General features: G+C 41.2%; 1 protein-coding gene across 4 annotated transcripts in view; it reads right to left on the reverse strand.

Moving 5' to 3' along the window:
* Positions 1-16,784, reverse strand: part of ascc3 (activating signal cointegrator 1 complex subunit 3) — a 167,363-nt gene that overhangs the window by 47,127 nt on the left and 103,452 nt on the right. For all 4 annotated transcript variants that reach the window (XM_051407231.1, XM_051407232.1, XM_051407230.1 and 1 more), the window contains exons 15-23: positions 11,820-12,011; positions 10,501-10,725; positions 8,394-8,513; positions 7,903-8,067; positions 7,560-7,646; positions 7,174-7,350; positions 4,065-4,290; positions 2,904-3,058; positions 21-119 (exon numbers count right to left, since the gene is read on the reverse strand). In XM_051407231.1, the coding sequence (XP_051263191.1) occupies positions 21-119; positions 2,904-3,058; positions 4,065-4,290; positions 7,174-7,350; positions 7,560-7,646; positions 7,903-8,067; positions 8,394-8,513; positions 10,501-10,725; positions 11,820-12,011 (1,446 nt within the window). The remainder of the gene's footprint in view (positions 1-20; positions 120-2,903; positions 3,059-4,064; positions 4,291-7,173; positions 7,351-7,559; positions 7,647-7,902; positions 8,068-8,393; positions 8,514-10,500; positions 10,726-11,819; positions 12,012-16,784) is intronic.

Here is a 16,784-nt window from a genome sequence, read left to right on the forward strand (position 1 = left end):
AAAAAACAAACAAAAAGAACCTGTTTCTTCTGCAGGAGCAAGTACTCGGAGTGATAGATGTGATCATTGATGGGATCCTCCACCCACAACCACCACGGCTCACCCACTGACCCGTGGACCTGAATCATTGGGGGAAAGAAGATTTCAATCAGACATTCACAAACAAACAAAACAAAAACGACAAAATACTTCAGATATATGAATATATATATATATATATATGTATATATATATATATATATATATTATGTATGTAAGTATGTGTGTGTGTATGTATGTATGTGTATACAGTATATACATTTATCAGCTGACATCTATGATCTATGATGTGGTTTACATTTTTTTGTGGAGTTTTATTTTGGAGCCCTTCAGATTAAAGGTTACCTAACAATACATTGTAATCCAGTACAACAACACGCACTAAAATAACCACAGAGTTGAATCAACACTTTTATAATGAGTTACTATATATATGTATATCATTGTCAAAATCATTGTTAGGCATTCATATTAATTTGTCCTCACAGTATGGAGCTTTATCCTTTATCTGAAGGGCTCCAAAATAAAATGCCACAGATAAATGAAAACCACATCATGATAAATGTATACAATAAATGAGTGCACAAATGCTGGTTCATGATGGTCTGGCTCAAGGCTGGATTACCAACCAGTGGAAAGGGGGCAACTGCCCTAAGGCCACAGACCCTCAGTGGCCCCAAAGGCCCTCTAATATTACTGAAATATGATTCATTGTCACTTTTTATGCAATATTGCGAAGACAATAAAAACAGACAACAAAGTGTTGTGCATCTTGAATTTATTTCATAATCTTGAGACCATGTCTTGTTAAGGCAACCTTGCAATTGTGTCCAACCACAGTGGTTCAGATCAATCAGCCTCCTAAGAGGAACTTTTCCAAAAGGTTTCCAACAACGCCTTCCTACATGGTTCTGGTGCAGTCAGGTTACTGTTTTTGGCTTTCTGTGAGTCAGGGTGTATGTGTGCAGTTTAGAATTACAGTCTACATGCTGCTTTCCACCTTGTTAAGAATACAATCTGAGGGGAATATTTGGAATTTGGGGACTTTAAATGTCAAATACTCCTACAGAATAGTAGAACTGAGCATTTCCAATACAATAAACAAAACATCAGCCTTCAAAAACCACTGCACCATCAGTTCATTTTGCCACTGCCAGTTTAATGGTGGAATATTATGGCAGTACATATCATGATGTGTCAGTGTGGTCTGCTTCCTGGGTGCCATCGTGGAGGCGGCTCATGTGTCGGTACATGTGTCCTGGCTCTGCAGCCGGATCAGGGCTAAGCCAGCCGGTCTTCCATTACCACTCTCCCATGATTGGAGCATGCATCGCTAATCGGACATAAACATTCATCTTCATATTCAGCCCTGCTACAATGAGCTTCCTATTCCGCTCAGATTCCATGACAACTCCGGACTAAGCTTTCCATGATCCCCTCTGGCCTGTCTGCCCACTGAGGTGGGACATGCTGGCGAGGCCTGGAGGCATTCTGGCTCTCAAGGACAGATGGAGATTCCATGGCTGTAAGAATAACAAGGTAGGAGGAGCAGCTCTTCCTCCCTCCATTGTGAAAATGTGACCATGACTACACACTGGGTGAGTCAGTAAGTAATTGTGGTTTGTATGTCGGGGCTGTAGTGAGTTGAAGTGGTGTCTGGCTATGTTGTGTTTAAAGCAGTGGGTTATACTGCAGGAGTAGTTTGTTAAGTTTTCAGTGGGTTTTTGATCATTTTGACCAAGTTTCAATCACTGTGGCTGAAAAATTAAGCCAACACAGAAATGCCAAAAACTGCAGTTCCTCTAAGGGCCACTTGAGGCTGGCTTCAGAAAAAAGGCCCCATATTAAAATGCCCAACTTTACAGCAGAAATAAACATGTTTACAGCCTGGTACAAAGAACACTTTTGGTCTCTATAGCTAATTTCCTGAAAAAAAAAACAACAAAAAAACTGTACAGGGGGGTGAATTTTATATAACTCACTCATTAATTATATCAAGGCTTAAAGTTATGCATAATTAAAAGTGTGGCCACTGTGAGTGACAGGTGGGTAGATGATCCATTAGTGCCATGTCAGCTCCATGTCTTTGCTGATTTTTGGATTAACTGGTATCCGGCGGAGTCACACGCTGCCAAGATAGTGATGGCCGGGGCCAACCACACTGAGCTTCATAACAGCTCTTCAGAAACCTATGACATCGCAGAGATTACGTTGCTGTTTTCTAAACTATATTTTATGTTCTTGTGAACCTTTGGATTTATACATTTATTGTCTGTATTTTATTTGGATTAGACAATTAGTTACTGAGGCTTATTCTATTACTGTGGCCTATTTATGCAGGGTCACTACACTGCGCTCGTAGAGTTTTTATTTAGCGCCTCGGATGCCATCAGGCCATGGAAAACCAATGATCTCCACTGTGGCCGCACCTACTTGACTATATTCAAAACCTCTTCACCTCATCTAACCCCCCTGTGTGATGGGTACCTTAGTTCTAAACCTTTTGCTTTGTTCTCACACAAAAGGTATGAGTACTACTGATGGAATGGTTACTTATCCCAAATCACAAAAGACTAGTGGTATCGAGGTACCCAGATGGCTTTGGTTTAATCTGGTCATCAGGTTTTGAGATATCAGTCCGTGAGATATCTGCAACCACTCGATACAGTGGAGGAGAAAGGACCTTTGATTAAAAAAATTAATGACATTAAAAAAAAATCTATTATTGGAGGTATGTATACATCTAACATGTATATCAGACTGGTATCCATCACACAGGGGGAGTTAGATAAGGTAAATACATCAAGAGAAGCAGACAGCAGAAGTACGGTCACATGTCACATGTTTGTGTCGTCCACATTTACCTGGTCATTCCAGCGAAAGTCGGGCGTGACGATGAGACGAACGCGGAGGACGGTGCGTGTGATTGGCTGGATGCTGGCCTCCATTGTGATGGAAGGGATCTGGTGGACACACTGTTTGACTGTTAACCCGACATTGACGTGGTGCAGCATGTGACCTGGAAACAATGTAAATAAAAGCCAGTTTTCAATAGCTGTGTCGGCTAAATTCAGCACAACATACATTTTGTGTGTCCTGCTTACCACTCTGTTGCTCTGAGATTCACTTTTTAACAACATTTTACTGCACAATGGCTTCTTTAAGTACATTTTGCTAAAATACTTTTTATCTTAGTTTAGAATGCAGAACTTTGTAGTGAAGTATGTCACAGTGGGGTTGGTATTGGTACTTGTACTTAGTTACTGGACCTCTGGTTATTACATCCACAGCCTAACTGCACCTGTGTGTTACCAGCCGATCCTTCCCCTTAAGAAAGGTGGGTTTGTGGGTATGCGTGAGCTTGTGATGCGTTAACTAGTTAAATGCTAACAGTCATTGCGTTTTCTCTTGTGATTTTCTTTCACCGTTGAGGAAATAAATCAGTTTTCTCTATTGTCTCTTTCTCTTCTGTTTGACCAGTGACTTCTAGCTCTATAGCTCTAAAATGTAATTGTCTTTAGCCTGACTGATAGCTTCTAACCAGCTAGCGTTTGCTTTTCACAGTCTGCTGGAGGAGTTAACCATTATTCTGCAACGCTTTATGGCAGACTAAAGTAAAGTAACTATACGGTTTTTGAACCGTCTCTGGTTACAAATATATTTGTGGGAGAAATCACTGTTGATGTCCAGTGTGATGACCGACACTGGGAAATGTGACTTTATTTATTTGCTGCATCAGTTTGAAATGAGGAAATCCACAACCTTTATTTTAAAGGCACTCTTCAGCCATTTCAAAACAGGGCAATGCCATCCTGCCCTGCCCTAATATTTCCTCAAATAAAGGCCCGATTCATCCTACAGTTGTGGTAAACAAAGGCCCCAGCCCCCACTATTTGAGAACTTATGGCATATTTACATCTGACATTTGGGTGCTTTCTGTCTGTATTTCAGTGTGGTTTAGAATCCTTTAAACAGTCGGCATATATATATATACACCTATGAAACTAAGATTCAGTAGTTTTTACCAATCTCATCTTTCCTCATTTCCTTCAGTTTGTCCACAGTGAGCTTCTTCTCCTCCAGGCGGTTCAGGACAACATGGCTCAGGTTGGGGAACTGGCGGAGAGGGTGGGCAAAGCCCCACAGTCGCTTGTCGATCACCTTACAGAGGGTGAGCAGCCGGTAGGTCATGGCTGGCCATCGCTTCCTCAGAGCGATCTCGAACAAAGCCCTGATGATCCGAGCAGCATTCTGTGAGAAGTGACAACAACAGGAGGGGAGGTAGAAGAAAAACCTGAAATGTGGACCCCGGAAGAACGCGTATTACTGCTGCATCTGTAGACAGATTACTTTCCTTTTTCAGTTTTAACACTTAACTTTAAAGCTGCAATATAAAGAAATGAAACACATTTGTAGTGCAGCAGAAGTCGCTTGCAGCAGCTGTATGGTGCGTCATGCTGTATACTGGTGATTAATCACGTGTGATCAGTAGGAGGTCTGGCTGGGATCAGAAGTCCAGGTTGGCCACAGCTGTGCACTGACGGATTGCTCGTGTCAGATCTGGAGGAGAGGTCAGGTGGCAGTGTTTCTCACTGATAGACTGCTCAAGTCTGCTCAGGCTGTGATTGATTCGGTCAGGTGTTAATGTGATCGGATTGTCTGGTGAGGCCTGAATGCACTCCAGATTATTAAAATCTGTTTGATATCTGGGTGAGACTGAGAGCTCTGGCTGGACGGACGCACTGAAAAAGGATCCTGTGAATCCTTGTTCACACTCTGCTGCTCTATATTACAATACTGCCTCCCACTGCAGTGCCAGTGACTACTAGCACTGTACTACCAAGCACTACTGGTGCCCATCTGTCAAACACTCGTATCAAGTTCCAGCTGCTTTGGACTACCACCATTTTCTCTGATTTCAACAGCAAAACTATTTATAGTACTGTGTTTTCAACACGGTAAAATCAACTAAAGCCTTCACTATTACCTTTAGTACACTTCATATTCAATGTACCAGCTATGTTCTTCATAGTAAAACATACCACTTTGTCATTTCCAATTTCAATACAAAAATAACTACAACCAACTTCACTTTCTCATTCATTTTCCTTCCACAGCTCATCCAGACATCCTCCAGCTCCTCATTAGGTAGAGTCGGGTGGTGGTACAGAAATAACAGGTTGTTTGAGGTAAAACAGTAAAGATTGCCTGCTTGCCCTGGGAAAGTAAAATGCCCCTAAATCTGGTGAGTCACTTACCCGATCAACTCTCTGTTGAGACAGCATATACACATACCAGTCGGGCGAAATGTAGGCAGGTAAAGACAAAGTTTATGAGCTGAAATGTAGGTGAGCATTTCAGTTATCCTGGTGGCAATTGAGGATGTGGGCGATACTCCAACAATGCATTGCAAAGTTTGCTGCCAGTTAGAAAACAGGGTCAAGTTTCTGAAAAGCGTTGCTGGAGTGGCATAACCGACAGCATGTCACTTCCAGCTACGTGCTGTATGTGCTCTCTGTGCTGTTGTTTGAAAACCACTAATAAAAAAACTATTGTATAGGGGCAAGTAAAAAAATTACTCGGCAAAGTAGATTTGCCTGACCACACAAGTGAAAAAACATTAACTAGAGATGTTTCGATAATTTTTTTCCTTCCCCATACCTGTATTTAGTGTATCGGCCAATACAGAGTACCAATCTGATACATGTGCATTGAAAAAAAATACGTAAAACATACTTCTAAGCATGTATAATTGCTATCAGCGTTGCACGCTCTGGCTCTGGTTTATCTCTATGTCACACTCGGATGGGAAAAAATGGCAAATGGGACACTGCTGGGAAGTAGCAGGATCTCGTTTTGTCTCTCCCCTAATAAATTACGTGCTATTGGATCGGCACAGATACCGGCCAATATCGCATTTTAGGCAGTATCGGAGGAAATTTCCGATACTGGTATTGGAAAAACTGTAACGTTAAGTTGAACCCTGGGTAAAACAGTATCTCTGTTACATAGTTTGTCCACCAGAGAGCACTGACAAGTTGATTTTTACACCATCAAATGTCCCACTTGGTCATAATTCTTAATGGTGACAACAAAGCTATAATATGGAACAGATAAACATATAAAGATGCTTTGGTTTGGATGCCGAGAAAGATAGTTGAGTTGAGACTCTTATCTCTTTCTCTGCTCTGATTGGTTATTTTTGTTTAGGCCCAGTGGATTCTTGCAAATGGCATTGGTAGCACAAGGAGGAGTCAGAGGAACCTGATTTTTTCACAGATTCTCTGTCTCATGTACTACTGTCAGGATATAGTGACATTTTCAGCAAATATGACAAAACATATCTTTCTAAATGTTACCTACTGCAGCTTTAATCAACTTTTCTTACATAACCAAATGCATTTTGAATTTGGAAATAATTCTGTCAACTGTTAAGAGCTTCCTTTACAGCTGCACAGCTACTCACTGAGCCTCAATGAGAATGTGTGTCACTGTGTGGTTGTAACAGAGCGGGACTCTGGACCTGACTTTAAATCCTCATTGCTCCACTATAGTTGCCAGCAGACATACATCAGTCTTATTATCCCAAAGAGGGAAAGAGGAATAGTTCATCTGCATGAACTATTCCAAGTATTCAGCCACATGGAGTCAGTTACTGTGGGAAATTTGGGAAAAAACGGATGAAGTAAGCAGTGAGGGGAAGAATGAAGAAAGTATTTCACCTTTTTTGGTCCAATTCAGGCACTGAGTAAATTGAATATTTACTATTTTTTATTTTCTACTTATATTTATACTATTTTAACTATTTTTTATTTTATAAAACAAATGTGTACTTGATTAACTGAACAAATAATTGCCATATTAATCAGTAATAGAAATAATCAATAGTTGTAGCACTAAACACAATGTTATGTTTAACAGCCAAAGTATCTACAGTTACGGATACATATAGGAAAACTTTATCGTCCAAAATGTATAGACAAAAAACTAAATAAAACTGTAATTAATACAAAGACCTACACCCTGTTCCCTGGGTCTATTACCAAAGCTAGCTAGTTCTGTCATTTGAGAGTTTACTCTATTGATATATTGCTTTATTTTGTAGCGTGTGTGAATGTGTGTGTTCCTCCCCACCTGTGCCACATACGACAGGTCTGAGATGAGGGAGAAGCTGTCCACCTCTCCCCGGCTGATGTATGTCTGAAGCAGAATGTTGATCTTGCCGTAGCTGTTCTCCACCCCGCCCGCAGCCGGCAGCTCGCAGTAGTTACACAACATCTGATCCAGCTCCTCCAGCTCCTCATCACGGACCTGCCAACATACATATTTCATATTATAATGGAGTTTATAGTGGATAACTTTCAACGTCATACTGTGGGTAGAACTATAGTGCTTGGTGGGAGACTACAGGTTTGTAATTACAACATTTATTTTGAAACAACATTTGGACTATAGATGGAGATATGTTGGTGAGAAGCTCTGACAGCCTTTGTTATAGTGTATACATGATGAGCTCTCACCTTAAGCTGTTCAAACTCTTCGGCCTTAGACACAATGCTGAGGATGTCGGCCTCTGTTCGCTGAGAGTTGAAATTCTCATTGAACGTCTTGGAGGGAAAAGGAATACAAGCGGTTAATGGAGTTTCGATCAGGGCAAGTCATTATTTTTGATGCAGTGATGTATGCTGAAAATGCATAGTAACTGATCAATGATCAATCAGATATCTGCAGCAAACACACAAGGTTTCTTTCTTTTATTTGCAAGGTTCCAATAATATAAGACTGGCTGCTTGCTGATGCATTGGTAAAATATCATCCTCTGAAAAGTGCAAGAAAATCTTAACTGTAAAGGAGTGAATCTACCTCTATGGTGTTGTATCTGATGTAGAAGTGGCTGGCGGTCCGGCCCAGGTCAGTGGAGGCAAAGTATCCGGTGCGCTCCTCGAAGCGGATCATCCTGGCCTTATCCAGCTTTCTGCCTGACTCTACCACCAGCTCCTTCCTGTATAGCTCCAAGGAGGGATCCATCTAAAAAAATAAATAAAAAAAGCTTTATTTTGAATCCACCAACTGTTTTTATGACATGTGTTATGGTGAAACCATACACAAATTTATACATTTTGGACGATAAAGTTTTCCTATATGTATACGTGTGGAATATTAAACAGCTCAATCAGCTCCAATCAACTTTAAACTTGTGTTAGATTGAAATTAGATACTCCCAATTTTTTATATTTACTGTTTTTAGTTTTATATTCACATACATGCTTCCTCCGTCACAGTCAAAACATCCTAAGGATACCTCTGCTCTGCTATGATCAGAATAAAAGAGATTACACTGTGGGTTCACCAACCTGATAAGCCTTGTGATTGATACCGTATGCCAGTGGGTTGGCCCTCATGCGGACATAGAGGTAAGTATAACTGAGCCACTTCACTGCCTCCTCCACGTTGGTGACTGACCCCAGAGCCACCTGAAACCAGGAGAGAGGAGAGAGGAGAGAGAGAGTCACTAACAATGCTGGTCTCTGTCACCATCTAGTGGACACTTCAGGAAACTGCAGTTTCAACAAATTGTATATCCTCGCCTCCTTTCCTCGCATCTTAGTCCCTCCCACCAGAGATGCGACCAGAGGAGAGACTCAGAGGGGAGACACAGAGGGAGAGACACAGAGGGGAGACACAGAGGAGAGACACAGAGGGGAGACACAGAGGGGAGACACAGAGGAGAGACACAGAGGGGAGACACAGAGGGGAGACACAGAGGAGAGACACAGAGGAGAGACACAGAGGGGAGACACAGAGGGGAGACACAGATGAGAGACACAGAGGAGAGACACAGAGGAGAGACACAGAGGGGAGACACAGAGGGGAGACACAGAGGGGAGACACAGAAGAGTCGAGGTAACAGGCGTTTAACAAAATGAGACGTCCTTGCTTCAGAGTCAACAACTGCACAGCTGCATCATCTGTATTTTCTTATAGACTACTGCTGTATTTTATTATCTCTGTCAGATGAGCATGACAGTGTTCAGAACAACTATGATATACACCGATCAGCCATAACATTGTGAGCACCTGGGCACCCTGGGGGTCATAATGTTCTGCAGCCCCATACCAACAAACTGCTCTGCACTGTGTGTTCTGACCCCTTTCTATCAGAACCAGCATTAACTGTTTCAGCAGTTTGAGCTACAGTAGCTCGTCTGTTGGATCGGACCGCACGGGCCAGCCTTCACTCCCCACGTGCATCAGTGAGCCTTGGCCGCCAATCACCACCACTTTTCCTTCCTTGGAGCACTTTTGATACTTTTGCAGACCGGGAACACCCCACAAGAGCTGCAGGTTTGGAGATGCTCTGACCCAGTCGTCTAGTCATCACAATGTGGCCCTTGTCAATGCTCAAATCCGCACGCTGCCCATTTTTCCTGCTTCTAACACATCAACTTTGAGGACAAGATGTTCACTTGCTGCCTGATATATCCCACAAAATAACTGAGATACTGAATCCCAAATTGCTCCCAAATGGGCAAATGTGACATGTAGTGTAAAAGCGCTTTGAGTGGTCGGAAGACTAGAAAGGCGCTATACAAGTACAGGTCCATTTACCATTACCATATGTCATCATTACCAATAAAGCTCACTACCAAGCTATAGTTTTAGATATAACAATATAATATATATGTTATATATATAATATATGTTCTGTACTTCTGGGAATATATTGTCCCAACTCCCTTTAAGAATTATAACATTTTAACAATTACTTGCGTGTCTGTAAGAACACAGAACTCTAGCAACACAAGTAAGTGGATAGAAAGTGCATCATATGTCCATAGTCTGACTGTCAATTTGGCATCAATATAATCCATAAAGATACAGTTTTTGATGATTTTGTGGTCTTAGCTAATACTGTTAATCTGGCTGTTAACACTGCCACTATTATTTTCTGTTTGTCTCCCTCCATTTGTGTAAAGCATCCTTGGGTCCCTTGTTTTCCTGCCAGTTGATCTGCATGACATGCTCTGTAGAAAGAGGGCTTGTTGATGATGTCTTATATGGTCTGATAACAGATTACAGTCAAAAATGATCTATTATTTTCTAAAACATAAGAGAGACACTTTTTTTTAACCTTGATTTGTCTTGGGAAATTAACAGTAACCATTCTGGAGCTGATGCAGAATGTTGTCACCCACAGAGGTCTATATTACACAGGGACCTCATGTACTTAAATTCCCCCCAGCATCATACAGGATGATGACACCAGCTGAAACTTGCTCCAGGTAATTCAGTCAAGATTTTACAGATTTTCTTATTCCTTCCTGATGCAGCAAAACTTAGTTTCAGCTAAAAATACATTAAATCACCGCCTGCCTTTTCAGAAAGGAAAGAAACCAATTCAGAATTGAAAAAATGAAGAAAACATTCACATCAGTCCAAACAGGGCTGAAGGAGACCAACCTCAGCGTTGAGGTTGTCGGCCAGGCTGTCCAGGAACTGACTCTCGATGGGGTTCTGCTGGGTGAGCAGGGTCAGGTAGTGGCTCAGCTTGTCGTGGGTGGTGATGATGGTGCCCTCACCGTACTTGTCAAACTGGGGACGACCTGCACGCCCGAAAATCTGCATGACGTCCAGGATTCCCAGATCCACCAGGGTGCCGCGCTTGGCGTCGTAAATTTGAGTACCCTGTTATAAACACAAGAGACAGGTGCGGCTTCAGAGGACTGGAAACGTGCAATTTATATCTCTCAACATCTCATTAGGTTAGTTAAAGCAGCTTATTTAAAAATGAAAAAAAAATTATATAGAATTTCCTGTGTAGTCAAACATCAACAAGAGGTAAAATAAATATTTAATACTGTAAATTATTTATACAAGGTTTCTGCAGGTTTTAATCATCGTGGTTCTCTTGCTGCCTAATATATCCCACTGGCAGGAGCCATGGTAACCAGATAATCAGTGTTATTCACTTCACCTGTCAGTGCTCACAATCTTATGGCTGATTGGTGTATGTTGAACGGGTTCAATTTAAGACTTTTAAAGTCCATTATGAATGTTCCTACTGACAAAGCATATGAAGGAAAATCAGTATTGGTTTCATGTTAGTTTGGTTTTGTAGTGTTCTACAGCTTGATTGTTACAGATTTTTCCCCAAAACACTGACTGAAAAATGCAACTTTAACTTTATTAGTTCAATACATTTTTAAGATCATAATCATAATCAAAATCATATTTAAGACATATTAAGGCTTGGATTTTAGACTTTTTTTTCTCCCCCTGGACACCCTGCTATAGACAATCTTGAGGAATAATGTTCATTGATTTTACAAATATCTTTCTAAATATTAGAAACTGAGACATTCTAACCTTCTAACTAATGTAACTGTATGCAGGTGTCATCATAGGCCTGGACAGAATGTCTGGAAAAGTGTTTTCTTTGACCAACACATGAGCTCAACATAAGGAAAGTGGTCCAATCCTGCTTCGTCCACTTAAGAAACAGCCAAAATACAAGGCATATTATCCTTTCAATAAGTGCTATAGAAAAGGTCCATTTACTGGGCGCCCTATAGCTATTTACTATTTATTTTACCAAACAAACTTGCAACTAATGAAATCTCCACCAAGTAATTGGGGCCCTTTGGGTCCCGAAGGTCTCAGACCCCAGGACAGCTGCTTACTTTGCCTGGCCGGTAATCCGGCCTTGCTTACAAGAAATACAAGCAACAAAGAAAGAAAGAAGACAGAAAACAGAAGGAAAAAAAGTAAAATAGTAGAACCTTGATGATGACTGCATGGGCTGGCAGGTTCACTCCCCAAGCCAGGGTGGCAGTACAGACCAGCACCTTAAGGTGGCCTTTGGAGAACATGCTCTCCATCAGGCTGCGGTCAGACCGCAGCATGCCAGCGTGGTGGATCCCAAAGCCTTCTGGGAACATCTCCTTCATCTGCTTGTTTCTGGAGCGTTGGATCTAAAAGACGGGGCAAGAGAGGTTAGTTTAAAAAAGAAGGAAAGAAAATAGCTTCAGGGTATGAGAGGAAAAGCAACTAGCATTGTTTTTTGTTAAGATCCAATATCACGTTGGATTGTGAGAAAAAAAGAGGACTCAGAGAAATTGAGTCATAATTGTTGCTGTTATTTTTCCAACAGACAAAGCGACAATAACAGGAACAGCGCAGAATAAAATGCACTCTGTTACAGGAACATGACAATGTGCAAGTGGCTCAGAAAGTATCGCTGACTCAGCAGCTCCCTGACAAAGTCTTACACTACCATTACCAGGGCATTAGGGTGAACTGTCATTAAATGCACAGGCGTCACTGTAGAGCCAAAGAGTATCTGCAGCTCAGAGACTGCACACACACACACACACACACACACACACACACACACAGACACAAACACACAAACACACACACACACACACACACACACACACACACACACACACACACACACACACACACACACACACACACACACACACACACACACACACACACACACACACACACACACACACACACACAGAGAGATGTGTGTTAGTGACTGACAGTAGGGCTGTGACCTGGCCGGACATGAGGGGAGTCCTCATCACAGGGCTTTATCTCTTTCTCTTGGCATCTAAATAGAGGTCAGCACCCAGCACCTCTAGAAAGCCCATTACAGCCAGCAGCTGTCTGCCTCACACCCCCTCTGTCTGGATTTGTATGCAAACCTTGTGGATTATAGGTGGACGACTGAGACTGAGGTTTGCTTCCAGTGTGGAAACAATACTCTGGTGTGAAAAAACATCCAGTTTAATATGAGATTGTTTCATAAATAATTTCAACCGAACAAGTTGCTATAATACCTACTAACACTTTTCTGAACTGTCTTGTAGCACACACTATATTTTACAGGACATCTTAAATTTCCAAATCAAAGACCTCTAAGCTAGTGATTCTCAACCTGGTTAATATTTTATTTCATTGACAAGAGTTAAGCAAATGAGAGCATGTATAATAATGAGTATTCTCTTCACAGGTTTTGCACTCTCATGCTGTTAATGTACAGTATGGCCCAGTGGTTCCCAACCTTTTTCCTTAAGAGACCACTTTTTTACCATTGAGTACACTGACTAAGTGACAGATTTTATGAATATTTCAAATTATATTAACTGCATAACAATAACAGTAGAGAACAACTGATAAACCGTACAGTGAACCCAAACAGTGAACCCAATAACAGTAGAAAGTTTATGTAAAACAGGTGATTTGGATGAATTTTGAGCAGATTATTTCCTTTATTTTCCTGATATTTTTAGGAACTTGTGAGAGAATTCTGTCTCTATTAGCATTTTTAATTAGGAGGGCCATAGTAGTCATACACTATACTTAATAGGCTTATTTTTTGACAAATTCTGTGTTTTTTTCCTCCATGATGCTTGGCCATTGTTCTATCAGCCTTGCAACCCCCTGTGAAGCTTTGGCGACCCCTAGCGGTGTTCCTGACCCCCAGGTTAAAGTCCCCTCACCACACGCCTCACTGAGTGAACAGGATGACAGGACCATACGTCCTCTTTACGTACATGTCCCATAATGTAACAAGTTACACACGCAGAGGCGCTCAGCTCTGCTAGAGACATGATGCCACAGCAGATTTAGCAAATTGAAACTTTTAGCTATAGCAACAGGCCTGACTGAATTGGTTCAACTTGAATGAATAAATGCCTTGGGCAATGTATGACTGCATGTACGATTCATCTCGTGTCTCCCTCTCTATGAAGGGCCCTGCCTTAACTTTGAGTGGGGACAGGTATGTAAAAACGCTTTAGCCCGTACATGCGATGACAGACAGACAATGCGACGTACAGTACCTAATTTGTTCGAAGCACACCAAAGACTTTAATAGTTCACACGTGTAGATTCTTTGGTATTTTCTACCCAAGTCTAGCATAGGCTTGGGCAGTATCAAGGTATTACAGTATACCATGGTTTTTAGGAGTCTCAGAAGGTATGATTTTCAATACAGTCAAAAATACAGACGCTCCTCTTTCTGTTGGTGTTTTACAGTCATATACCCCAGTGAAATGTCAGCTATGAAGGAAATAGATACTACCCAAGTCTAGCACATTCCCATTCCCACTGATGTGGCAGTGTATTTGTTATGCTGCTACCAGTTCCATCCTCGGTGCAGTGATTTTTATCAGATATCGACCCCATACAGAATGACGCAATAGAACAAAAAGCAATCCACCTATCCAGTCCAGGATGAACAGGGCAAACTTTGGCCTGGTTGGAGTCCTCAGGTAGTGCAGCGTGCTGCTAAGATCCATGTGAGCTGGGGACGGTGGGTAATTGAAATGCTATGGCTGAGGCTTTGCTTTGAGGTGTCAGAGTGTGTTACAGCCATGCTTCCAGCATCTAATCTAAGGTGAGTTAGCGCTGATGTCTGCTGTGCCATGGCTGTATTTGAGATGGCAGTGACCTAAGCTCCTGATCAGGTCCCATTAGGTCCTGCTGCCTACTGCTGCCTCTGCTGCAGAGCTCACTCTGTCCTCAGACAGCCAGCTGCCAGCTCCACTCACCATCTATCATTGTTGTGACTATGTAAAGAACTCTGAATCAGCTTACACCGGAGCGAAATAAACTATTCAAGAGACTGTCAAACCTTCTCTAAGGGCCACTAAATAGAGGTAGGTGTAACTAACTAGTTTTACATTGCTTACTATTCCTGATCCTTTCAGTAATAGTGTGCAGGAGAGAAGCAGAATCGTTTTTAAAAATGTGGAAGCATCAGTATTTTTGTGCAGCAAATTACAGCTTCAAAGCTGAGATTTCAAAGTGTAAAATCACACTGAAAATGTGGCAAATGACACCCAAGCTCTGTGGTGAAGAGTGGCGGACACAGTCGATGGCACCACCACTGATGTTGACTCTCATGAGCACCAACACTATTCATTTACTTTATTAAACAGAAGCAGGATGGCTTATTGTTGATTTCATTTAGTGGCCCTTGATAGTCATAATGTTTGGTGCCCAGAGAGGCTGACTCTTAAAGCTGGATAGGTAGGAGGGAGTGGGAGGACGAGTTTCCACTCACACCCACTCTACTCCTCTTTGCTATCACGATCTGCCTCTATCTCTCAACACTCTTGAGTTTTAGCTCCACCTAGAGGGGATATTTACTAAACCAACTGCAGATCATTGTCAGCAGTGCAACATTTCACAAAATCACATTTTAGTAGATATTGTTGTAAATGAGCTCAGTTGTAGTTATTCAGGTTTGCATTGAGCTCCACTTTTTGCACATCTCCGAAAATGTATGAAAGACAAAATGTATTATTCTCTGTTCCTGCAATTGTGCATTCGAAACGCTGCCCACTAAAAATGAGGAAACATTAGTTAAATTCTCTTACGTTGTCAGCTCAAGATAAAGATGAGTGGTTAAAGTTAAAGTTCCAGTGTGTCCGATTTAGTGCCATCTAGTGGTGTAGTTGCAAATTGCAACCAACTGAATACTGCCCTCGAAACTCGTGAACAACGTGACAGGGGTCCTATCTACAGCCAGTGTTTGGTTTGTCAACATAGCAACCTTAACAGAAGGTGTCCCACAGCGTCTGTAGATTGATACATAGTTCTCATTCTAAGGTAACGAAAACACAACAATTTTCAGGTGATTATACCCTAATGAAAACCTATTAAATACCTATGGATATTAAAATTACAACTCTGACATTAGATCCTTCTAAATGTTACACACTGAACCTTTAAAATGGTTTCCTCAGTCATGACAAATCAGTGTGGGAGATTTTAGGTAGTTCTTAAAAATGTTAAACCTCTTTGACTACACTACTGCTGTAAAGAGAAACAACTATAATAATGTATTTAATTGGCTTCAATCATGTTGCGGTAAACTAGACCTTCTGTGAGCCAATTCAAATTTAGAAATTCAGCAGGAGGCAACAGAGGCTGGTGTTTTGTGATGGTAAAAAGAGCTCCTGTTACGTCATATTAGTTTCCTGTAGTATTCTTTACCGTTTTGTCTCTTGGTGTCAGCTGGCAGTGATAAATCAGGTTCAGTCATTATTTGTATGTAAATTTTTTCTTCCGTTATTTTGTTCCCCTAAACAGAAATATACATACATAAGCCCAAAATAATATATTAGCTTCACTGGTTTTCTTTAATTTTACCTCTGCAAGACTTACATAGACTTGATGCAGTTTTGAGTAAATATGGAAAAATACTATTTTACCAGTTAGTTCCTGAAAGGACCAGTGTGTAGGATTTTGTGGTAACTATTGGTGAAGTTGCAGATCAAAACATACCTATGAACATTATATTTCCATTTCTGCTAATAGATCCTCCTAAATGTTACACACTTTAAGAACCACAAATATCCTCTAACCTCAATATCTATAAGATGCTCCTGGCTCTGTCACAGCTGCCAGATATGATCCACTGCCACTGAAGTCCCAGTGTCCACAGGAAATGTAAGAAAGCTGTCTCACTTGCGGCTCTTCTATCTAATCTTTCATTTGTACATGGCAAGTCTACTTATCTTGAGCCTCTGAAGCCTGAAATTCACTTGTAAATACATGTAAATGCCTGGATTTATTGAAAACTTAAATGAAATATGAAATATTTAGTGATGCTTTTGATTTTTTATTGACTTGGACTTACCAATATAGGCTAGTTTCTCTTTGCTTATGTTACTCATCCTACAGTTTGTGAAACAGGAGAGGGGGTCACAATGGGTTTC

The sequence above is a fragment of the Dicentrarchus labrax genome, unplaced genomic scaffold (assembly GCF_905237075.1).
Source record: "Dicentrarchus labrax unplaced genomic scaffold, dlabrax2021, whole genome shotgun sequence".
NCBI classification, from domain to species: domain Eukaryota; kingdom Metazoa; phylum Chordata; class Actinopteri; family Moronidae; genus Dicentrarchus; species Dicentrarchus labrax.